This window comes from Poecilia mexicana, unplaced genomic scaffold (genome assembly GCF_051168715.1).
Source record: "Poecilia mexicana isolate PSO_F unplaced genomic scaffold, ASM5116871v1 scaffold_19, whole genome shotgun sequence".
NCBI lineage: Eukaryota > Metazoa > Chordata > Actinopteri > Cyprinodontiformes > Poeciliidae > Poecilia > Poecilia mexicana.
In genome coordinates, this window is record NW_028263388.1 from 2092559 (window position 1) to 2117724 (window position 25166).

The following is a 25166-nucleotide window of genomic DNA, read 5'->3' on the forward strand; positions in this document are numbered from 1 at the left end:
CAGTTTCAAACTTTAATTAGCGAATAATTTAGCAAACTATTTATGTCCCTACCTACATTTTTATTTAACAAACTAAATACAATATTTAGTTTGGAAACTAAATATTTATTTAGCAATCTAAATGTTTAATTTGTAAGCTAAAAATTCAGCTTGCTAGCTTATTTAAAATGCAACTTTGAATGGCATAGCAACTGGCTAAGTAACGAAAATTATTGCTGTTGATTTTTGACTGTGATGGCATCCCATAATATTCTATTTGATCACATTCTAACTTGAATCTCAAAGTCTAAACAACAGAGAACTAGCATAAGTTTTCAGCTTCTTCAGGACTACGTTTCCCATAGTTCCACTTTTCGGCGCTGGCTGATGACGCAAAAAGGCTGCTACTGTAACCTTGCTCTGTTGTGTTGTTTTCAGATGTGAGTTTGACGTTAAAACTTTCTTTAGCTGTTCGGGTTTTCGGCGTTTCTCCGCAGCCATGAGCAGATATATTCTACCGATTTCCGTGTTCGGTACGGTGGCCGGAAGTGCCGTTTTAATCAAGTGAGTATCTCAGAATAAAGCGACTGGAACTGTCAGGATTTTACACACAACCTGCTGTCACATTTTATTATTTTAGCTCCTATAGTTTCCCTTTTCTCTGTGTTGTAGCAGAATTAGAAGTTCTGCAGCCACAGAAAGCATTATAATTCAGAAAACTTTTAGGATCAGTAACATTTTGTTTTGTCCAGACACAAATTTACATGTATCCCAAACTTTACTTATCCCAAATGAATATTAGATATTGTAACTAATATCATCTAAGTACCTTTTAAAAGTTGCTGTGGATGTTGACATTGTGGGCAGACAGTATCTCCAGTAGCAGTCAGTCTTGCAGTGAATCTCAGGAGGCTTCTGACTGAAGGCTAATGCTAGCAGCTCACAATTCCACAACATGAAGTCCTGGATTAAACCATAAGGTGTTAGCTGCCTTCTACTATACAAATAAAACTTGGTTGATTAGCTAGTGCTGCTAATCCATGTCCTTTACTTTTGCTGCTCCATTTGGATGCAGTAGGGCATAAGGTCTTTGCCTGTTGTGATGGATGGAAGAGATCATTTGAACTTCCTCCTTTTTGGATTTGGGGTTGAAGTTCAGGTATAATGTGAGCTTTTAAGATGCTAATGGAAATTTCATAAAATTTTTGACTTTTCACACTCAGAAATTTCCCTATGTTCTCCAGAAAATTTCTGATGAATCTAAAAATTTCTCAGTTCTTTGGCAGAAATCTACTCCTCCTTTTTTCTGTCTACAATGGCCTCAACATGCTGTTGTACAAATCACTATGACATAATTTATTACTGTTATTACTATTATCCTATTACTATATATTTTCATATAATAGAGAGGTAAACCACGAAAGATTGAGAAAATGTGCTTTTGAGTGTAAAAGGTGAATTTTAATTGGTTTTCCAGGAACCGTGTGACTGGGGGCCGCTGTCCCAGCAAGGCTAGGATTAAAGGGAAGACCGTCGTGATAACCGGCGCGAACACGGGCATCGGGAAGGAGACGGCGAGAGAGCTGGCCAGCAGAGGTCTGGAGACACAACACTTTTTTATTTATTCTGGGCGTTTCTTGCTAGTAGCTGTGCTTTTAAAAAAATTGTTTTTTTATAAAAAAAAAAAAAAAAAAGGTTTTGACATTTGATCAGGCTTTTTTTCCCCTAATTATTTGGCCGTATCAAAATTGGTGTATCTGAAAACTGCAATGGAGACACTTTTTCATCATCACATTAGTCACCAGAGGTTTGCGACAGTGGATTCTGCCACTGTCGCAAACCATGAGGAAGTCTTTAACAGGAAGTAGTTGAAGGACGATGTTTATTTATGTTTAATGATTTATCATGTGATCAAACTTATTCACATGTGAACTTAATTACGTTTCTTATTTACCAGATATACCGAAATTGCGATTTCTTTTTAATTAGCGGAATATTTGTTTCGAGCTTTACGAACACCGCATTGAATCTGCTGAGAGGGATTTCTTATGGGCTGCTAGCATAGCCGCTAGCATAACCGTTACATGGTCCGTCGTCTTTTTTCGCTCTGTTGGTCATTGTCTCATTGACTGGTCGCGATTCTACTAAAACACGATGAATATTGTTCCATTCACAAGCACATAGCGAATTTATAATAATCGCTGTGGTAAAGGGGAGCTTCAGAAAGCGCGATCCACAATAATGGAAAAGAAGAAGAAACTGCGACTACTTCGCGGTCAAACCGGAAGTCCCAACATTAGTGGAATATTATTGACATTTGTAATGGAAACGCGGCTTTTTCTGGCCTCTTCAGGGGGCCGGATCATTATGGGATGCCGCGACATGGAGAAATGTGAAGAGGCAGCGAGTGAGATCCGAGGGAAGACGCTGAACCCGCATGTTTATGCGTGCCAGCTGGACCTGGCCTCCATGAAGTCCATCCGAGAGTTCGCAGAGAGAATCAATCAAGGTGGAAACCAAACCGAGGTCAGAGCTGGAAACATGAGACAGAGTTTCTAACGAACCTGCTTTTTATTGCAGAGGAGAAGAGCGTGGACATTTTGATAAACAACGCCGGAGTCATGCGGTGTCCGGCGGGGAAGACGGAGGACGGCTTCGACATGCAGCTGGGAGTGAACCATTTAGGTAGTGACCGATAAATGTTTTCATCCAACTGCACCGTCAAAAGCACAAAACAAACGCAGAGAAAGCATTATCAAAGAGTTTTCTAGACATTTTCACTGTTACAAATCTGAAAAGTGTGGCGTGTATTTGTGTTTCTCAGCCACTTGCTGAGAAGAACCAGGGGAGAATTTGCTAACTCCACTAGCCAAAAAGCACACAGTTGCGTAGTAACTTTTACTCAATTACATTTACAAAAGTAAAAAAGTTCAGTGTAATAAAAATACTCCTAAAAGTACATTCTTTCAAAAAAGTTACTCGAATGATTTTACTACAAGTTTTTGCTGGGTGATAAATTGTGCAAGAAGTTACTGCGATAAATGATAATCTTGTTGTTTTGAGACCATTTTACTGTAATATAACGGCTAAAAATGCACGAACATATTCTCAAAGATCAATAAACTTTACATTCTAACAAACATTCTGGAACTGGATGGCAGACTTCTGCTAATGTGCTAATAACAGAATCAATTAGCATTTTTGCTAACTCTGAAAACATTTAGTCCCCTAAATTAAATCACTGGAACATTGACCAACATGTTTGATGTGTATTGCTGATTATTGATTACAGCACACAACAAAATGTAATGTTTGTTTGTTTCTCTAATCTGTGAATGCATCTTGTTTTTTTATTTAATGTGCTGTACAAATAAACATGATTGAACCTGATTGATTGAAACGCTTTAAAAATATCTGAGATAAATCAACAGAACATCAAATAAAATGAATTATAAACAAAATTGTCCTTCAAAAAAGGGCTAGTTGAGACCAAAGCACCAGACTTTAGACTTTTATCAAGCAGCTTCTGGTAAAAAGAGAAAAACAATAAACCATACAAGTGGAAATTATTGTGTTTTAATTTATTATGCATTTTATTGATTTATTGCCTTTTTGCTAGCAATAAAAAAATCTTTCTCTTAAACTGTAAACCTAGTCCAAGCCTCTGACTTCCTCCAGGCCACTTCTTGTTGACGAACCTCCTGCTGAAGAAGCTGAAAGACTCCGCCCCCAGTCGTGTGATCAACCTGTCCTCGCTCGCCCACATTGTTGGAAAGATCGACTTCGACGACCTGAACTGGGAGAGGAAGAAGTTCGACACGAAGCAGGCGTACTGCCAGAGCAAACTCGCCAATATTCTGTTCACCAGGGAGCTCGCCAAGCGGCTAGAAGGCGAGTCCGCCGGCCGCTGCGTTCGGTGTGGGAGGCGGTCCGGCCTGCGATGAGAGCGGTGTTCTAACCTGAGGTGTGTGTGTGTGTGTGTGTGTGTGTGTGTGTGTGTGTGTGTGTGTGTGTGTGTGTGTGTGTGTGTGTGTGTGTGTGTGTGTGTGTGACACAGGCACCGGAGTGACGGTGAACGCCGTGCACCCTGGGGTCGTAGCCACGGACCTTGGCAGACACACCGGCCTGCACCAGTCGCAGTTCTCCACCACCGTCCTCAGTGAGTCTCTGCTGAACTGTTCATTAGGTTTTTAATAGAGAAACATCTGAAAAGTGTGGCATACATCTGTTTTCAGACAATCCGAGAGTCCTAAGTAAAGTGCGCCTCTATATGGATCCTGGGAGCAACTGGAGCAACTTTTCACTGCAGTTTCAACTGAAAATCTAAACAGAAAATTTAATGTCTTTATGCAAGTTCTCATTTGAATTTAGGTCTCAACTAAATTTGTCACTAGTTGCTTATTTTAAAAAGTTGCTAGATTTGTTGCTAATCGTTTTTTGAAAACTTCACTACATTTGACGCTTGTTGCTTTTTGAAAAAAGCGACTAGATTTGTCATTGGTCACTTTAAAAAAAAAGTCACTGTAGTTGTCGTTTGTTGAATTTTTAAAACTGCTCCTGAATTTGTTGCTTGTCTCTGGTGGATCTGAGAAGTTGCTAAATATAGCCACAAAGACGATAAACTGGCAACATTGAACCTGGTATCACCCTCTGCCCCTTCCTACTCTCAGCCACGCCCACATAATCTGTAAACACACCTACATCGTCTCTTAGCCACGCCCACATCGTCTGTAAACACACCTACATCGTCTCTTAGCCACGCCCACATCATCTGTAAACACACCTACATCGTCTCTTAGCCACGCACACATCGTCTCTTAGCCACGCCCACACAATCTCTAAACCACGCCTACACCGTCTCTTAGCCACGCCCACATCGTCTCTAAACCACGCCCACATCATATCTTAGCCCACATTGGTGGAATGTTTTGGAAATTCTCTGTGGGCGGGGCTTAACTTTTATATTGGGTTTAGTTTCCCTTTAAACTGGAAACATTTTAGTTCTCCACTACTTTGCTACTTGATGATATTTCTGATTATAGGTGAAAATAATCAGAGACTATTTGCTGTTAGCCTCCTCTTCTTCGTCCTCTTCCTCAGGCCCGTTCTTCTCCATGCTGGTGAAGAGTCCGGAGCTCGGCGCCCAGCCCAGCGTGTTTCTGGCCGTGGCGGAGGAAATGGCGGGCGTAACGGGTCGCTACTACGACGTGATGACAGAGAAGGAGCCGGCACCGCAGGCGCTGGACGATGCGGCGGCACGGCGGCTGTGGGAGATCAGCAGCAGGCTGGTGGGCCTGCAGGCCGACACGCCGCCTCAAGCCACAACCGGACCCACAGAACCAGAACCAGCTGGAAATTAGCTTCACTTAGAACAAGGGGGTACAAACTGTGGCCCAGGGGCCATTTTGTGGCCATTGGATTAATTCTGCGGCCCCAACTGTAGTTCAAGAACTAAACTTGTTCTTTTTAATCTTTTAAAATGTTAAGTACGATCAAAATTTACCAAAAATTTTACTCATGTAAGAGTAAAACTACTTCAAACGTTAGGGGTAAAGTGGTATTTAAAGTTACCCCTTTAAATAAAAAGGCAAAAAGTTTATTTAAAGATGGTGAATGTTTAAAATAATGTCTTTGTTCAGGGACTCTGTTCTACTGTGTTGGAGTTTCTGTTAAATAAAGTTGGCCTACGGCGCCACCTGTCTGCCAAACATTTACATGCTGCTGCTTAAAAATAAATGACATGAAGCCTCAGCTGTTCAAAACTGGCAATTAATTTCATCATGTTTGGCAAATTTTAGATTAACAAATATATTTTTTTATCATCTTCACCTTTTTTTTACAGTTTTTATTTAGTAAATTGAGCTATGTTTATTATTTGCAACAAAAAGAAACTGAATGTTGTAGGACAGTAATATTTTTAATTTATTCTAATGTTTGTAATGTTTGCTTTTGGGGGGGGTTGTACCATTATTGTAGAAATCTATCCTCAAGGTACATTTTATTTCATATTCTGTTCCTCGTTTTTCTAAGCAACTGTGTTTTTTCAATAAAAATCAAAAATAAATGAGTGAAATATATTTTAGTATATTTTTATTTAGGTTTGTCACCTCATGATGTTTGGATCCTGGTTGTTCATGGAGGGAAAGAAGAATTAAAATGTTGAGAGAAAACAAATTTGAATTCTGCTCCTGTCGTATGGAGCTAAATTGGGGCCATAAAGTTGGTTCAAACGAAAAATGTTCTGAATCTAAAAAATAATTTTGCAACTTGGAAAAAAATAACTTGAATCTGATAAATTATTTTGCAACTTGAAAAAAAAATAACCTGAATCTGATAAGTAGTTTGAACATTTTTTACATGTTTTTTTTTTCAGTTTCTGTTTCAGGTATTTTTTTTTAGTTTAATTCTTTTTAAGATGGCCCCGATTTAGCTCCATGCATCCATAATAGTTTGACTTTTCTTTCAAACTTTGTTCAGTTTCAAATATTTTCTTCAGTCTCAACATACGTTTTCAGTTATAAATGTTTTCTTTAAATCTAAACCGTTTTTCAATTTCAAAATAATTTTCCAGTTTAATTTTCTTTTTCAGCTTCAAATATTTTTTAAATTGTCCGTTAAACATTCTTTTCAGTTTCAAAATCTTTCAGTTTCAAATATTTTATGTTCCATTTTAAAGATATTTTTCTTTTGGAAAAAAACTTTATAGCACCAGTTTAGCTCCATACGGATGAGTCTAAACGCAGCAAATCCAGTTAGGGAACTCCTCATCTTGCTTTTGCTCTCAGACACATCAGAGAGCAAATTATCCTCGGTTTCCGTTTCACTGATCTTATTGTTGTTGCTGAAACTCCCGACGACGGGTCGTTCAGCTCTAACGGAGACTGATGAGCATCGACCGGAAACCGGAAACCCGAATCGGTTGGTTCGGTGTCGTTTTACAGGAGGAGAAACTCTCTGGTGCTGAAGCTGATAGTGCAAATGAAAGAAACAGTCACAGGTTTTCAGTCCAGAGTCAAATCGTCTCAGAGCTTCAGTAAAATATATTTTAATTCTGACTTTTAAAAAAATCAATATACGACGCAGTGTCAGTGATTTTGCAGATAGAAAAAAAGATTTTCGCAAAAAACTATTTTTTTTTATGAATCTCAGAGTTTTATGAAGAAGAATCTTAGATATTTCTGAGAGGGAAAAGTTGAAATTTTGCTCGAAGAAACAGCCATTTCTGAGTCTCAAAAGTCAAATTTTTTGTTTTTTTTGTTTTTTCCAGCTCAGAAAATAAAATATTTTCTAGAAAATTTCTGAGATTAATCTCAATTTTTTTTCTAGCATATTTTTGACGTTCAGAGGTCAGAAATTCACTTTTTTTCTAGAACATTTCTGAGTTTTTATTATCAAATTTTAGGTTCTTCAAACTCATAAATTTTCAAGTTTTGTTTAGCAAATTTATGATTACTCTAGACTTTTTTGGCAGAAATGTACAACTTTTTTTCCTATATGCCCCATAACATATTACAAGAATATATGTGTGTGTGTGTGTGTGTGTGTGTGTGTGTGTGTGTGTGTGTGTGTGTGTGTGTGTGTGTGTGTGTGTGTGTGCGCGTGCGCGTGTGTGTTTTAGGATAGATTTAATACTCCGTCGTAATAATGAGACTTTTATGAACAGAAATAGACAATTACAGGAAAAGACTTCATTACCCAGAATGCATCAGTAGAATTGCGGCGACAGCGTTCAACGTCCAAGGTCCATGTTGTCCTCCTGCAGAGCTTGAGGAACCGATCTGAAGAAGTTCTCTGTGACAAATCTGGGTTTTAGTTTGTTTTTCTTCAGTCACGCTGAACAGAACCAGAATCAGAATCGGAACCAGCTCATTTCTTGCAGCAAAGAACTGACAGAAACGACTTTAACTGGACCGAAGTGAACAGAGTGAGTTAAAAGCTGTTAAATTCACTTAAGTTTAAGTTTACATTTTATAGAGATGTCTGTAACACAACTAGAGAAACGTTTGACTTTGAGGCCAGAATTTAGTAAAAATAAACAACATTAAGTGTTTCTTTGCTTCCCAGTTTGATCCTTTTAAACTCAAACTGGGATGTACTGGAAACCCGAACACAGCAGCAGGGACTTGCAAAGCTTTGGAAAAGTATTCACACCTCTTTTACATTTTGTTGCAGAAAATTCTCTGGATTTCAGGAGAAGTTGTGCGTAATTGTGAATAGGAAGAAAATGGATTCATTATTTTTTTTCTCTATCTTTAGATTTTCATAAAGAAAACAACAGCAAGTATGAAATACTGGAAGCTTGCTCCACAAAGCGGAAGTCCTCCAGACCACTAGGGGGAGTCTGAAGTCAGAAAATACTCAAAGGATGCGTTTATACTACAGCCTGAAGTGACTCAATTCCGATTTTTTTGACGTAATGCGACCTGTATCCGATCTTTTCATGGCAGTGTGAACAGCACAGGTCGGATTCTTTTTCGAATGTGACCCATATCCGATACGTATCCGATTCAAATGTGACCATAACGTCCAGGTCGCATTCATCCGAACTGAACGTCAGTTTCTCAACAAATCTCACTATTCTCGTCCTGATAAGCGCAAGTGGGAATAAAAACAACAACCATGATGGATTGTATGAGGATGAAGTTGTTAATATGCTGCTCCGGCCGGACAACAACTTCAAATATGTAAGCTAAGCTCCACCGTTAGCCTCCATGTTTACTTCCGCAAACACTGAGCACTTCTTCTTTTTATGGCGGTTGGCAGAACACTGAGAATGCTGACGCTATGGCGCCCTCTACTGCGCATGCGGGACACTTTCAGGTCGTTTGCCCGTTTACACTGCAGAACGCATACAGGTCGCATTTACTGGCAGTGTGAACGCCCCGGCAAAAAAATCGGAATTGAGTCACTTCAGGCTGCAGTGTGAACACACCCAAATATGCTGGAGTTCTATAATTTTGTAAAAACACGAAGTATAACACTTTCTTTCTTCCATCTTTCTTCTCATCCCATCTTTCCTCTTTCTGGTATCGTAGGATTTGGTGATCGACTCCCCCTAGTGGTCTGGAGGACTTTGCAGAGCTTGAAAATGCAGTTTTAGCTTTTTGCGTAACTTTTTAAAATTTGTTTTTGTGTATTTTGGAGTTTGAATGATGCGTGTTTTCCTCCCCTTTCACAGTTTGCTGTGTGTTTCCATCTGACACCCTCCATACATTATAAAGTGGTTACAGGTCTAATACGGTGACCTGATTCCTTCTGGGGTTTTTCATCAGTATGGCAGAACACAGAAGAGAAGAGCTTCCTGAAGATGTTGATTCAGACGACTGCTTGGCTTCATACACACACATCTACAGCCCAGATTTACTAAAGTAAACATCAAATATTTATTTGTTTATATCTATACTTGTGATTTCTTGGATAAATGCTGTATTTTCGTTTCACTGCTGAAAAGAGATGCAATGTTTTGTTTTGTTTTAGAGATCAAGTTGCTTTCATCACTGGAGGCGGATCTGGAATCGGACTTCGTATCGCTGAGATCTTCATGAGGTGAAGGATTTCCTGTCTGTTTACTGATTTTAGTTTTAATCTGATGTTAATAAAGGCCGGGAACAAAAAATATTAAAAAGCTAGATATATTATTATTATTATTATTATTATTATTTTAGCACATTGGCACCAGTGGAACTAGTGTTTGTGATTGGTGCTTTAGTTAACACTGCCCGCTAGTGATGATGGGAATCGACATTGTTGAAATTAGCACTTTAGCATTAGCTTCCACTGAATAAAATAGTGGCGTAGCGCTTTAGCTTTAGTGGAGCTAATGATTGGTGCTTTAGGGTTAGCACAGCTAACTTTATTTGTAGTTAGCATTGCCCACTACTGATGTTGGGTGTAAACACCATTGTTGAATTTAGTGATTTAGCATTAGATTCTGCTAAATACAATGGTGGTATAGCACTTTAGCACCGTCTTCAAATAAATATCATGCTGTTATAGACTTTCACATTAGCGTAACTATTGTTTAATGATTTAGAGTTAGTGCAGCTAACATTTTAGCTAGCAATGCCTGCTAGCAATGGTGAGTTGGTAGTTTTTGTTAAATATTTTGTTGATGTAGCACTTTAGCTTAGCTTCTGCTAAATACCATGGTATTGTAGTGCTTTAGCATTAGTTTATGCTAAATGTTGGTGTGGTGTGTTGGGTTTTAGTGAAACTGTTTGTTATTGGTTCTTTGGGCGTAGCTGCACCTGAAGCTTTTTAGCTAGTAGTTCTCACCACTGATTAACAGTTTTTGAATTGTGGGAGGAGCCTCCCCCTCCCCCTTACATTACATCATGTTCTCAGTTCAATAATTATTTATTGTCTTTCTTTTCCAGACATGGTTGTGACACGGTGATCGCTAGCAGGAACCTGGACAAGCTGAAAGAGGTTTTCTAATCATTTGCCCAGTTCTGGTTGAGTGTTATCTATGTGCCATAGCTCTGTGTCGACTTCATGAAGATGTTTTCTAGGCGGCGGTGAAGCTGTCGGCTGCTTCAGGGCGACGCTGCCTCCCTCTGCGGATCGACGTGAGGCAGCCTGATAGCATCGCAGCCGCTGTGGACGAGACGCTGAAGGAGTTTGGCCGTTTAGACATCCTGATCAACAGTACGTGATTTATCCCGCATCGCGTTTCTGTTCGCCTGAATTCCCCCCAAAGTGATACAATTTTAATGAAATGCAGCAGTTATTCAACTGAATGTTCATTTTCTCTCAGTACTCCTTTAAATTATATCAATAAAATAAGCAACATTCTCATTTCAAAACACCCTTTTTGCTAAATTATTAAATAAATACACGTGAACTCAACAAAAAAATGTTTATTGTTTTTAATCTGTTATTCATCCATCAGACTGGTGCAAAGTTCAGTTTTCCAATATTCCAGGATCTTCTGATCATCTATGGAGAATATTTAAGTTGATATAGAGGGCCGAAACTGACATTATTACAAATAAAAGCAGAAGTATATATATTTTATTTTTTCTTTTCCACGCACATTTCTTTTCACCAAGAAATGTTTGTTTTTTTCTATCTCTGTATACGTGCGTTTTCACCAAGAAATGTATATATGGAAAAACGAAATATATATTTATTTCTGCTTTCATTTTTCATTATATCAGTTGTGGTCCTCCATACATAAATCCCTCTTTAGAAACAGTAAAAAAATCTTAACGCAGATGCTGCTGGAAACTTCCTGTGTCCTGCCTCTGCTCTCTCCTTCAACGCTTTCAAAACCGTCCTGGAGATCGACACCCTGGGAACCTTCAACACCAGCAAGGTGGTTTACGAGAAATGGTTCAAGGTACGGGGCTCCATCTGTGTTGTTTTCACAAAAACATTTTTATGCTTCAAAATGTGCTTTAATCTGCAACATTTTACTTTAAATCAATGAAACAATATCTGCCATTATTGGAAAGGAAGTGAACATTTTGACATTTTGACTAGGATCCAGTTTTAAAGACCCTGATGCTGACCAAACGCATGTAAACTTCTGAATTCAAAGACGGTTCCAAAACATTTCTGAAAACAATGTTTTTGCCAATATATCTGGCATTTAGCAAATATAAATAATTTTGTTAATTCTAACAAAGCTAAAACAGGAAAAGCAACTACTTTTCCATTCATCATATAACTGCACAATTTGAAATTTAGAAACAAATTTGTTTAATGGAAACATGCAAATAAAAATAACTTGTTTTTCTATAGAAAGTTTTGACGTATTTCGTTTTGCAATTGGTTTATTTCACAAAACTGCAATGGAAATACTTTTTTTCCTGCATCATGCTAGTCACATGATCAAAAACTAAGTGTTACTACTGGCAGAAACGACAAAGATGACAACAGGAAGTGTTGTAACTGAATTACTTGCATCTTTTAAAGGGACAGTAACATGTAAATTTGACTATTTGAGCTGCTAAAAAAGGGCAGTAGGTTTGCTAAATGTTTTGCAGTGAATTATCCTCCTCATGCTAATGCTAACAAGTGCGGCTTCTTTCCCAGGATCATGGCGGCAACGTGGTGAACGTCTCGGCCACGCTGGCATACCGAGGGCAGGCCCTGCAGGTCCACGCTGGCTCTGCCAAGGCAGCAAACGGTGGGAGCATTCCTGCTTTTATTTCCTGTTTTAATGTGATGAATAAATAAATGACAGGAAGCTGCTGCTGCTGTGTTTTAGATGCTATGACGAAGCACCTGGCGGTGGAGTGGGGGCCCAGCGGAGTGCGGGTCAATGCCGTGGCCCCCGGTCCGATCTCTGGTACCGAGGGTTACCGCAAACTCGGTAAACATTTAACCCATTAGATTAGTGGTAGGACTCAATAAAGATTTTAGTTAATGGCAGTTTTAATCATAAACCCATTTATGGGCAAAATGAGCAACATTTTCAATTTAAAACCCATTTTTGCTGCTAAATTATTAAGTAATTAGACATATGAGCTCAGCAACAGATATTTATTGTTTTTAATCTGTTATTCAGCTGAAATTTCCAACCTGTGAAACTCAGAAATTTAAAAGTCAAAAATTTGTGACTTTTGGAAAATTTTGTTTAGAAAGTTTCTAAAATTACTGTCAATGTTACAGATGTTTTTTCGTATAAATTTTCTAATTTTGTAGCACAGAAACATTTGAGTCTTTTTGTGCAAATCTTTAACTTTTGGAGATCAGAAATCTTGTTTTTTCCAGAATTGTTCTGAGATTAATCTAAAAATGTAAACATATTGTCAAGCAAATGTTTGTCTTAGTTTTTCCTAAAAGAAAAATTTCAAATTAATCTAAAAGTTTCAGAATTTTTAAGATCTTTTAGCAGAAATTTTCTCCTTCTTTTTTCCCCATCAGAGACTCCGTCATAGAAAACATGCCTGACTTGCTTTCCGTTGTTTCCCAGGCGGTCCCGCTGCCGAGGCCGCGGGTTCGTTCCAGGGCGTTCCTGTGCAGCGAGCCGGCAACAAGACGGAGATGGCCCACTGCGCTCTCTTCCTGGCCAGCCGAGCGTCTTCCTACGTGACGGGCGCCATCTTGGTGGCGGACGGCGGGGCGTGGCTGACCTCGCCCAACGACGTCTCGGCGCTGCTGGGTATAGCCGCCTCTAAACGCGCTAAGCTGTGAGTCCTCCTCCTGACCAGGTGTGTAGGAGGAGGTGCAGCTTCTGGAGAAACGCTCCTACGGAGAACGGTTCTGATTCTGCCCAAACAGAAAAACGAACATCTTTTAATTATATTCATTTCGTTCCTTCAGGTTACTGGTCGCCAGAAAAGAGGAAGGGCAAGTAATCAGGAGAAATCAGGACCTTTCTAAAGAAAGAAAATGCAACTTGTGGACAGTGTTTGATGTTTATTATGCATTTTGCTGCTTTAGGTTTCTAGTAGAGAAGAACACAAATAAATTATGTTCGTATCGTTTATAAGGAACTATGACTGCATTAGGATTTAAAAATGAATACATTTCAGCCAAAAAATATGAGATACTTCTTAGAGTTTCAGAATTGAAAATTTGCTTTAAAAAATCTCAAACATTTTGATATTAATTTCTGAAATTTTCTTGAGAAACCTCTGACATTTCCGACTTCAAAAAGTGAAAATAATTGATAGAAAAAGATCTTAGAGATTTTATAGAAAAAACTCAGAAATTTTTTAAAAATTTTTTAGTTTTCAATTTTGAAATGTCAAAAATTTGCAAAGAAAATCTGAAGTTTTTAGATTAATCTCAGACATTTTCTAGAAAATATTAGAGAAAAAACTGAAATTCTGAGATTAATTTCAGAAATATTCTGGAAATTTAAACATTGAAAATTTGTGAGTCCTGAAAAGGTTTTGAGTTTCAAATTTTAAATATTTGCTGCTTTTTAAACTCAGAAATTTCATAGTTCTTTTTTTTTATTATTATTTTTATAACATTTCTGAGCTTACTCTAAAAATTTCTGAGTTTTAAAAGTCAAAAATTTGCTGGAAAGAAACAGAAAACTGAAAAATAAATCCTGGGATTGATCTAAAATTGCAAAAGTTGTTTTCTATTTTTCAAAAAACTCTTAGAAGTCTTGAAACCTTTCAGTGTTTTGGCAGAAATGTACTCCTCTTTTTTCTGTCTACCCAAATACGCCGTTGTATGTAAAGTAACAACCCAGTAGTCAGTACTGTAAAACATTTCCTTTGATTCACTCAGTAATAAAAATCTTTCTATTCAGTTGTTGCTATGACAACTCGCCTTGTCTCCAATCTCTTCAGATTGTTGGGTATAAACTGAAACTTATTCCAAATCATTTTTTTGAAACTGGTAAATAAAAAAAAACAAAACACCAGTATCTATGAAATAGTTTAAAGCTGGAATTTAATTTAAATGGTTTAAAATGTGATTCAGTTTTAATGTGATGCAGTTCTGCTGACAGTCAGAAGGGGGAGCCAGAATGCTGTAAATACATCTATAAGCAGCTCAGTGGCTCATTATGAAACGATGAAATATTGCCCTGTCTTTTTTTTATTATCTTATTGTAAATAAGCTATTGGCTTTGAAGAAAGTCTTGAACAATGATCTGGTTATGATTATATTGACTCAGTGGCGTACCCAGCAAATTTTCAAAGGTCTGGCCAGTAGGGTTTTAAGTTTAAGGCAGCATAGATAGAAAGCAAAAACTTGTGTGTGTGTGTGTGTGTGTGTGTGTGTGTGTGTGTGTGTGTGTGTTTATGAGTGTGTATTAGGGACATTGAAGATGTATTACAAATCACCTTAAAGTAAATTTCTTATTTCATTACTTTCTTATCAGAAATTTTAGTAAATATCTGCTAAAAAAACATTTATGGTAAAAACAACATATTTTCTGAGCCACAAAAGTTGAAATTTTGCTAGAAAATTTTTTGTGACTAATCTCAGAAATTTTCTAGAAAAAAAGGGAAAATCTCGAGTTTCAAAAGTCAAACTTTCCAACATTTGAAGTGTTTTTCTGTGAAATTTTCAACTTCTCAAACTCAGAAATTTGAATAATGAAAGATGCATGAACGCATGAAAGATCTCTTGTAGCCATCTGTATTACAGTGAATTTAATTGGTTTTATTTTAAAAGATTTATTTTATTTTAGTTTTGGAAGAAGATGCGTCCGTATGCCTTTCTATGATCTAAACATGATTCTTAGGGGGCGCTCATATTTGGAGAGGGTGTCATGGCCCCCTTGGGTCCCCACTTGGTATCACCCCTGCCCTAGCCGACCTAAAACAGAACAAACGGTTTAATGCGGTTTAAAGTCTTCCAGTGAGCGGGAAATGTTATATGATTTTTTTTATAAACACTGAATGTAAATATGCGGTTTCCATTGTACATCGGTGTTATGTTTTGTAAACAACTTCCGGTGGAAAGCTGCTATGGAGCCTCACACTGCGGGGTATTTTCTACGCGTGCGTCTGACGTCATCGCTGAGTGAATGCGGCTGGAGGAGGCGGAGGAGGAGGATGGGACACTGCTGATGCTGATGCGAGAGCTTTCTCTGTCTGTGATCAACGTCGGTGGACAGAACCTCGCATCATGGATCTACCTGATCTCATTTGAACACCTTAGTTTTATTTTTCTGGAGAAGGAGAGGCGCTGATCCGGTGAACGACGCCGGATCCGAGGAGGAAATAACGGTTTGGACTCGTCACTCCTCTCTTCTCCTGGCCTGTCTCGGCTGACACAGGTGGACAGAGCGGGGAGGGGAGGTTTAAAAGAAGGAAACGAAAGGAAATGAAGACATAGCGTTGGATTATAACTCCAAAAACGAAATACTGACCATTTTCGTTAATCAGGGCTAAAATGTTAACCTGTTAGCAGGCTAGTGGGCTAATTTGTGTAGCTAGTCGGCTAGCAGCCGCCTCGACCAATGGCCGCGGAGAAGGTAGATGCTCGAAGGAGGAGTTAGAGCCAGTTGTCCGGCATAAACACGGCGGATCCGGGGCTTAACAGCCCCAACAGCTGGAGCTCGTTTCGGCTTTGAGTAGCGCTAATTACCGTTTGAGGTCCAGCCGTTGGTGCTGGTTTCGGCTCGCAGGCCGTGAGGGAAGGAAGCGGTGCTGATGTTGGATGTTTTCTGGCTCAGCAACCATGACAGAAAACCAGGCTGTGAGTGAAAACATGTCTTATGTGTTAAGGTAACGGTTTAGAAGTGTGGGTTTGTTTTTTGTTTTAATTAAACGGAACTGATATTTTGACTTTTATTCACTGGAAATTAAAAGTTTCAACCATTAAAAACATGGCAGTGAATTTGAGAAGCTGCTTCCTAACATAGAGGTTGTGTAGATGGAGCCTACAGTGGTTTCTGGCCCTTTGGGGCATGCTCAGTGGGAGCCAGAGCAGCCATTTCCGCTGGGATTTCAACCAGTGGATCCAGACAGCGGAGATGTTCTGAGTCCCAGCAGTAATGGTCAGACTGGTTTGGACTTCAGGAAAGGTGACTATGACAATGCAACGCCTCAGAAAAGTGTGGAAAAGCCGGTAGCCCTGGAGGACCTCATCACAGTCTCTGCTTTTTCCTGTGAGGATCTGCAGCTGGAAGGAAAACAAGCCAGCGCCTATCTGCAAGGATTGACTTTAACTGAAAGTTTTGAGGAAATCAGCGACAGCACTTTGTCGTGGCTCTTCTCTCCAACTCTGACTGATGTGATGGGGAAGGAGTTGACTTTAAAAGCTGATTCCCATGAGGAATCCAACGCCGTTGCTGATCAGGGCGACCTAATAAGCCTCGGCTCTCCTTTTAACATCTCCAGGAGGAACTCTGGAGAGCCGTTTCTGCTGGTTGACCTCTCTGGGGTCACCCAGGACTCGCCTACCCAGTTAACTGCTCAGATTGCTGCAGAGGAGCCGTCAGCGCTCCCTCCCTCTCAGACTTTGTCACCTGAAACCGGAGACAAAGGTTTATTCCCTGATCAAGTGACTGATCTGCCTTTAACCAGCAGCTCTGCTGAGAGCTGCCATTCGCCGCTTTTGTTGGATTTTGACTGTCCTGCTTCTGTTGTACCAAAAAATGAGGCTCAGTCTGCTGTAATTGGCCATGTTCCTTCAGAGGAGAGGAGTGAAAACGATGAAGACTCTGTGGATTTGATGGAAGACCGAAGCAGTTTCGCTGCTAAAACGCGATCAAACCAGGAGGAAATGGCTCTGGATCTGTGTTTGACTGCTGAGGAGGTTCATGACGATGATGATGATGGTGGTTCAGAGGAGAGGCAGCATCAGGTGGCGTCTTTTGATTTAAACCTTCCTCCTCCTCCGGCGGCAAACGCCAGACAAGACGACGCGTCTTCTCTGAAAGCGGTGTTCGACGCCTTGGACCAAGACGGAGATGGGTTCGTCCGCGTCGAGGAGTTTTTGGAGTTTGCGGCGGCGTACGGGGCAGATCAGGTGAGATGGCCGTTTCTCTGTCCAGGAGCCGCCTCCGATCGGAGCGAAGCGCCGAGTAAAATGATCCACAGATCCATTTATTATTGATTCTCTGAGAGTCCGACTGCAGGAAGGCTGTTTAACTTAAAAACTTCACCAGTTCCTGTCTGGGTTTTAGGCTGTTGCTCAATCAAATGTACACTTCTGAAGCGATTAATTGGATTCATCATGATTAATCGACTAATTTAGTAAGTGATTATTAACTGACGTATACAGACTCAGGCCTTTTGCTGGGGAAAAGCAGCATTCAGAGTAGTAACTGAAAGTTGTTTTGAACATTTGGGTATTTGTCTAAACCTGGACAGTGGCTGATTTTCTGACCTTTTTGTGGATGAGATCGATTTCACATGCAAGAATCGGCCGAACTGAAGGAAATGATTTTTAGTTTAATTTTCCAATCTGCTTGTTTATGTGGCTTTCAGTCAAGAGGCCCAAATTCACTCGCTTTCTCGATTTATAGCAAGTGTTAAACTTTAAATATATGATGAAGCGTTTACCAAAAAGCTTTGGGAAAAGTTTTTTGCTGTCCTATAATATACTATTAGGACAGCATTTAAAATATTTTTTCAGCTTTTTTTAGAGTGGTTGGTTATATTAGCATGGGCTGCTGTGTGATGGCAGACATTGTAAATCAGTTACGTAGTTGACATGTGAAACTAACATTAGCATAGGGCTGAATAACATATGACTATCAATTATTTAGTTTGTGTATATATATATATATATATATATATATATATATATATATATATATATATATATATATATATATATATATATATTATATATTGGCATTTCCTGTTTTTATCCAGTTTTTACTCCGTGTTTTTTATTTTTAAGCAGTTGCTCGTTACCAGCAGGTTGTTGCTAGGCAACCAAAGACAGCAAGTTGATTCCACCAGCCTAGCTAGCTAGCTGTGAGAGGTTGAGCAGCTAAAGCTTTTCCTCTGCCTGCATCTCCCAGAATGCTGTGTGGTTATTGATATCTACTGATATTGATTGCATGTCTATTATTGAGTATTGTCCAGCCCTCCTTTAGCATCTTTATGATGATGTTTGGCATCGACAGTCTGTGTTGAGCTCAGCTAACGGTTGCTAACAGCATCTTCCATGGCTGAAAGAGATTAAAATCAAACGCTCAGTAACGGTGTCCTTACTGAAGAGTGTGTTGTTAACCTGGCATCACTGGCTGAGCTGCAGCTGGTGCTTCAGACTCTGGTCCGTTTTGAACAGGCCTCACCTTGTTGATGTTGGACCCAGTTTGGTCGCGCTGCTAAATCTTTTGAATCCCTCTTCTCTCGGTCGAAGCCCCTGCTGTGGCCCCCGCTGGGCACACGTCTGGCTCCCCGGTTAGAAATGTGAAGGATTAGGACTGAAATGTTTTCTCATGAGTCAGACTGTCCACCAGCTGAAAACCTGTTGACCGATTTAGATACCTTTATTTTGAAGGGCTGATTTTTCCGTATTTCCCCTTATCCACTTGAATGTCAGTATGACGGCCATTTTCCAACGGCCTTTTACACCCTTAAAATGTCTCATTTTCATGACTTGCATGAACTTGATGTTACACCAGGTGTTTTCGACTGTTTTATTTATACAATTTTAAAAAGATATGTACTGAAACTGAGGACTCTGCTGTTTCAGTCCCACATCAGGCCTCAACTGGAGGAGATCATGTGACAGACTGAGGCACAGTCGTCTTAATGGTTAGCATTAGCTTTAGCCTTTTTATATTTACATTTTATTTGTAGCTCTTTACAGAAATCAAGCACTGAAGTACATCAAACAAGCTCAGCGGTTTGGTATTAACTTCTAATATTTCTGTAGCGTTACTTTCTGCAAATATATTTACATGTTTAGTGTTGGCTTCTGATAATATGTTTAGGATTTTAGCATTAGCTTTTGTCATTTTATGTATTTAGCAGATTAGCTTGTAATTGTTTAGCTGTTTATGGTTACCTTCTGCTAATTTAGTTTTCAGTGGTTTAGCTTTAGCATAACTAAGATTCTTCCCTTATGAGTTGGTGGTTAATGGAGCTAACATTAGCTACTGCCTATTTTAGCACAACATGTATTCTCCATTAAAATTGTGGTGGCCATTTTGAAAAATGTCTGCCAGAAAAAGGAAACGCAGGATCAAGAAAATAATTTCTTTGGTTCAGAATATGTAGCTATGATTGACGCCAAACGGATTCGTATAATTTGTGATTTTAGTTCAGAAATTCACTTTCCATGATGACCACAGTGGCCATCTTGAAAGATCTAAACATTATCGGTAAATATGATTTATACAAGTCCAATTATATATGATTTGACACCAAAAGCATTAATCTGTGGTAAATATTACATCTTTGACAAACATGATGCCTGCCATCTTCAGTTACTCAGTAACTAAGTTATTTTTCAAAATAATCAAGTCCCTGAACATTTCTACCAATTTAAGTCGGTTCTTATTTCCACATGTGACGGATTTTGCTTCACATTTAATTTTTTATTTATTTTCCCATTTAAAGTGTAGACAGACTTGAAAATCTGTAGTCTTGCTCTGCTGCAGGTCACATCAGCGTGTCGGCGCTGATCCGACCAGGCTGGCACTTTGCACGCGCAGTGATTGCATCTTTTTGCTGCGGGAAGCAAACGCTTCGCTCCCCTCCTATCAGCTGGGATACGTGTTGACACGGCCTCCATGTCTGACGGGGCTCTGCCCTCGTCTGTCCTTGCACAGCAGTAATCTGGTGATAACCGTTTTGAATATCATGCACGCCTGAGCGAGTCCAATCCACAAAGTGATGGTTTGGACAGCGGCGCTAACAGAACCATTTCAGCACGCGGTCTGGAAAATCACAGGACCAGAAACGAGTGAAAAACCATCCAGACCGAGACGTGACTGTCAGGTTTCCCTGTTCAGGTTAAAATTAAAGATGACGACGATGATGACGCCCGTCTTCCTGCCCAGGAGTTGGATTGTTCTGTTATAAGCTGGAAACGGGTTTGGATTTGGCTATCTTTGCAAATTTCCCAGGAAGCCGCCAGGCTGCAGGGAAACATTCATCTGGTATTTGCATAAATTCGTCCTTTTAGGCCAAACATGCAAATGAGCCTCAGGATGTTACAAAGATGGCAGATATATTTATGCTCACACACGTTACTGTTATTTGGTCTGGATTAGATCCTCATGGTGCAACATGTTGGGCTTTTCCCAAAGACGCATGATTGGGCCTGTTGAAATAAACCAATTAATGGCATCATTTTTATTTCATAAGTTTTTTCTTTTTGCTCTTTCTACCAAAAACTGGGTTAGTCTCCAGTTTGGTGTGTTTTTTAAAGTTATTTCTTTATAATGTTGTTTTTGTTTGTCTTCCAGTTCCAGTGTTGGCTCTTCATTAGAATTTAAAGGCTTTTTATGTATCATGTTATTATGACATTATATCACTTTAAAATGGTCTCGATCACAACTTTATCATTTCTGGGACAATTTACCGTCCAGCAGATTTGACCATCTTTGGCCTCCAGCAGTAAAACTTGTGCTTCAGTTTGAACTTTTTTTTACTGCTATCTCAGGATGTTCAGTATTTTCTGCTCTGAATGTGAAGTAAAATGCAGTTTAGAGAAAACAGTTTTTTTTGTGACCTCATCATTGTGCGTGATGACCTGCTGATGAAAGCTTTGCCTCCAGGGGGGAAAATCCTGCAGCTCTCATCTTATTAGTGAGTTTTTCTGCTGAAGAAACCTTTCTATCCTCGGGTCTCTCCCAGGGTTTGACCCCAGTTCCTCACAAAAGCTGCGGCCGTGTCTCCCTTTGACTCTTCCACCGCTAATCCACAGGGGAATGTCCCGCCGTCTCAAACCGCCGTCGTTGTTTGTTTTTAAATTCCTCCCCTGGAAAAGTTTAAGGTTGTCGCTGCTGCTTTTGTTCCGACCTGCTGGTGGTTTTCTCCGTCTTGTCGGAGCGGGTCAGAAATCCCCGCGGTGGAAGCCCGTCGCCTCAGGTTGCTCGTCTGGGTGAGGTCACGCACAGCGGCGGTCTGAGCCGCGGCGCTCGGGCGCGCCCCGCCACCCATCACACACAAATAGAGGAAACAGAAAAACCACGATGCTGTGCTGCTCCTCTCCCCAGCAGAACCCGCTGCTGCATCCGAGTTCAGCGGAATCGAACGTGTAATTCAGGAACGAGCTGCCATGCGGTTCTCACGGTGCAACATGAACCAAAAATAACCAGTGGTGGGACTGGATTACATTTTTAATCCAGTTTATTTGCAGACTCTGTAATTTATTGACAAAATAAGAAACATTTTCAGTTCAAAAACAAGTTTTGCAACTAAACTGAATAAAAAAAGATCTGAGCTCAACTACAAATATATTTATAGCTTTTAACCTGTAATTTAGGTTATTTAACCATCAGATTGGTGCAAAGTGCTGCTTTAGCCGTTCAGCTTTCAGTGATCGTTCACGGAATGTCTTAAATCCATGTGACCTGTTGACGTTTCATCAGTAAGGAATGCTAGTGGAATTAGCATCACTTACATCTGACGTTTTTGATCATTTTTGTAGGAAAATTTGCAATAAACTCAATTATGCATTTTTTGTGAATTTCCACAAAGGAAATACTGCCGCCTGCAGGTGGGAGTTGGCATCACATAAAACTATTGACAATATTTGTGGAGTTTTCTTTTGTTGTGCATTTATGATGATGAAATCTTTCAATTTTGCAATTATTTTCTCTGTTTTGGGCAAATAGTTTTATTGTACTTTTAAATGGAGAATAAAATGAGTCGAATTAATCAAATGACAAAATTGGTTTAAAGGAAGCTAGATGGAGAAAAAGGATTTCAGTTATAAATATTTGACCCAGTTTATCTGTGGTTCTGCTGACCTTTAGTTTCAGCCCAGATGTAGATTAAACTCTGCTCTGCTGGGACCTGCTGCAGCCGCTGCTGCAGCCGCTGCTGCGTCTCTTAATAACTCTGATGGAGGCCGGCTTCATGCCTGCTCTGTTTAGCATCCTGTGGTTGTGAAAGGAAAACGGTTGTTGAGCCGTTTGCTGCTAAATATAACAGATTATTAAATGAAGTCAGGAGCTTGCCGTGTTCTCGCAGCCGAGGCGTTTCTGGATCGGAACATCATGACTCATCGCCGTGTGGCGAGAAACTGAAAGCTAGACGCTAAGCGCGTTCCCAGTGACCTCAGGCGAGCGTTTCCATCGTCGGGTTCAGCCCAGACAAAACCTCAGTGAGGGTTTCCTGCAGGAAGGAGCACGATGTTTACAGAACCAAACACCGGGTCACTTCCTGTCGCTTACTTGACAAAATCCTTACATTCTTGAATTTCACTGAATTCAAGAAACATCCAGGTTTGGGAAGTGCTTGGTTTCTGTATAAAGTCCTTGAAAGTGCTTGATATTCAGACTGCAGAGTTTTGCTGTGAAATGAATCCAACGTTTGATTAAAAGCCTAAATGTGGAAAACTTTACAGTAGAAATAACATATAAACTGTAAAATACAGTTTTTACTCTCGTCTGGAGTTAAATCAGACTAAACATGTTTTAGATCAGTTAAAATTACCGAAATTATTTTTTTCTAAATGCCAGAAAACTTTGCAATAATGTTTATTTTTATAACTTTCTTTGTATAATGTGTTTATTTAATTTGAGCAGGAAGGTAATTCACCTCAACATGATTTGCTTGAATTGTTTCATTGTAAAATTTATTAATGGTTCTGTGATTTATCGTCTTTATACGTTTAACTGGTCTGAACTGGATGTGGTTCCAGCCCAGATCCGCCATCTTGGTAGGCAAGCGCAGAACAAAGCGAAGATCAACCAACAAAAATAAAGTATATGGAAAATAAACTTCAGGCTTAATGGCTATAACTTAATTTTATTGCTTAAGTTGGAGAGAACCGAGGCGAGAGCTGCTTCTTAGCTGTTGCCATAGCAACTGCCATGATTGGTCGGTTACGGATACCTACCAAGATGGCTGTCGGCACTGTCTTTGTTTTTTTTTTTTGTTGTTTATTTCCAAAGTGTGGTTTTGGAAAAGTTTGAAAACTTGTTGAAAGGTTCTTGGGTTTTCCTGCCGAAACATCGGACCCACACCGTAATCTCTCCGGCTTGTCAGAGTTACTTTGTTGGGATTTTCTGGCCTCTTGAGTCACAGCTCAGCGTTGCTAAGGCGATCAGCTTGTTTTTATTTGTAACCGATATCGGGAGCAAAGGAGAGGAAGGGATGAAGTTCAAGTCGGATATTTTGGACCCAGTTTGGTCGGGATCCTGACCCAGAGATTTGGTTCTTGTGTTCATGAGTCTGTTTAAGGCAGATAGCAGGTCCCCGCTGGCTCCTGTTGGGATTTATTTCCAGCTCCATGTACAGAGCGACTGGTTGCCAGGCAACCGGCGGAGCGATGCAGCATGTAGGTGCGCTTATGTAACCCGTTCCTGCAGCTCCTGCGCTGCACAGCTCCATGCTGAGAGTGAAACCGAGCAGCTTTTCTTCCAGGAACTTTCTCCTAACCTCTGGTTTTCTGCAAACATTTTGAATTTCAGCCTGTTTTTCTCAGTTTAAAGACTTTGCTCTTTGTAGTGCGTAAAAAGCTTTTATGAAGCCACTGTTGCACCCAATTCAGGACAGTTAAACACTTGAAATCTGCAAATGCAGATATTTATTTTCGAAGGGCAGCAGCGTTTTATTGGCCATTTTCTGCCCTGTAATCACATTACGCTGCTGACTCAGTGAAATAATGTGGAGTGAACTCTTTATATCATAAATGTTTCTCACTGAAGTCACAATGCCGGTTATTCATTCACTGGATCCGACAGGAAAACCTTCCCTTGCATCATTTATTACATCATGGTCGAGTTTCTTCTGCTGCCTTGCTGAAAGTAAAATGAATCTTTATTTTTTCCTCTCGTTCAGGTGAAGGACCTGACCAAGTTTTTGGACCCCAGCGGTCTCGGCGTCATCAGTTTTGAAGATTTCCACAGAGGAATCTCTGCGATCAGTAATGGAGGTGAGTCGATGCGTCTCGTTTCCTCAGGTTTAATTTGTTGTTCCAGATTAAGTCTAGGATGTATAAACTCTTCCTCAGATGGTTTTCATCTATAATTCATGGAGTCGTTGCCTGTTTGGATAATTATTCCCTCTGGTTCTGGATGCTGTGCAGCTTTACTGGCAGACAGCTGGTGTGATGTGTAACTATGGCAACACGCTTTTTTTTTTTTTTTTCCATCTAGAAGCAGCTGAGTTGCATCTCAGAAACTCGAATACTACCTGAACTTTGACCCCGAAGCTAACAAGAGTTCAAACTATTTCTTCCATCCATCATAATAAACGAGGATCTTATCCCCTACTCCAACGTCTTTGTGTTGTTTATGTTCATAAAAGTCCCAAAATATTAATCCAGTTAACTTGATAAAGGCCTGAGAGTTTTATATGGAGTACAAAACGTTCAGTAAACAAAATAAAGTCGGTGGCTGTTGAATCTGCAGAAGCCTCTGGCTGAAGGCTGTTACTGTAAGTCGGTCTCAGCACTACCACGAAGGCGAGCTCTGCTAATCCTTGTCATTTGCTCTTGCCGCTCCTCTTTAAGGGAGCGTTCACACCAGCTCCGTTTGGTCGCTCTAATCCAGCTCCAATCCGTTTGTCTAGGAAGTCCGGTTCGGTCGGGACGGATGAACATGAAATCGAACTCTGGTCCTACAAACTCCGGTCTGGGTTTGGTTGAAGTGAACTCTGGTTCAGTTTGGATGCACAAACAGA

At 39.9% G+C, this 25166-nt stretch overlaps 3 protein-coding genes across 9 annotated transcripts in view; all 3 read left to right on the top strand.

Moving 5' to 3' along the window:
- The first annotated feature begins 368 nt into the window (after positions 1–368).
- On the top strand, positions 369–6052 carry LOC106929884 (retinol dehydrogenase 13). The gene is made up of 7 exons (XM_015007079.2): positions 369–543; positions 1457–1575; positions 2333–2488; positions 2560–2664; positions 3658–3870; positions 4037–4138; positions 5080–6052. Exons 1-7 carry the CDS (start codon positions 479–481, stop codon positions 5337–5339), a joined length of 1020 nt encoding a protein of 339 aa, XP_014862565.2. The 5' UTR covers positions 369–478; the 3' UTR covers positions 5340–6052.
- A 1640-nt stretch (positions 6053–7692) lies between these two features.
- decr2 (2,4-dienoyl CoA reductase 2, peroxisomal) lies at positions 7693–14212 on the top strand. Of its 5 annotated transcripts, none has more exons than XM_015007050.2 (10): positions 7693–7903; positions 9158–9347; positions 9457–9525; positions 10356–10407; positions 10491–10626; positions 11196–11320; positions 12019–12112; positions 12194–12298; positions 12902–13139; positions 13252–14212. In XM_015007050.2, the coding sequence occupies exons 2-9, from the start codon at positions 9253–9255 to the stop codon at positions 13120–13122; spliced, it is 897 nt and encodes a 298-aa protein (XP_014862536.1). In that variant the 5' UTR covers positions 7693–7903; positions 9158–9252; the 3' UTR covers positions 13123–13139; positions 13252–14212. The 5 variants fall into 5 exon arrangements, with proteins under 5 accessions (XP_014862536.1, XP_014862533.1, XP_087872479.1 ...); XM_015007047.2 differs by having other exon boundaries at positions 12902–13090; XM_088016353.1 differs by having other exon boundaries at positions 9201–9347; positions 12902–13090.
- An 886-nt stretch (positions 14213–15098) lies between these two features.
- rab11fip3 (RAB11 family interacting protein 3 (class II)) overlaps positions 15099–25166 on the top strand; it is a 29878-nt gene continuing 19810 nt past the window's right edge. For 2 of the 3 annotated variants that reach the window (XM_015007059.2, XM_088016367.1), the window contains exons 1-2: positions 15102–17373; positions 24324–24417. In XM_015007059.2, coding sequence (XP_014862545.2) covers positions 16276–17373; positions 24324–24417 — 1192 coding nt within the window. In that variant the 5' untranslated portion in view covers positions 15102–16275. Of the gene's footprint in view, positions 17374–24323; positions 24418–25166 lie in introns of all 3 variants that reach the window. The other variant, XM_015007056.2, reaches the window with a different exon arrangement.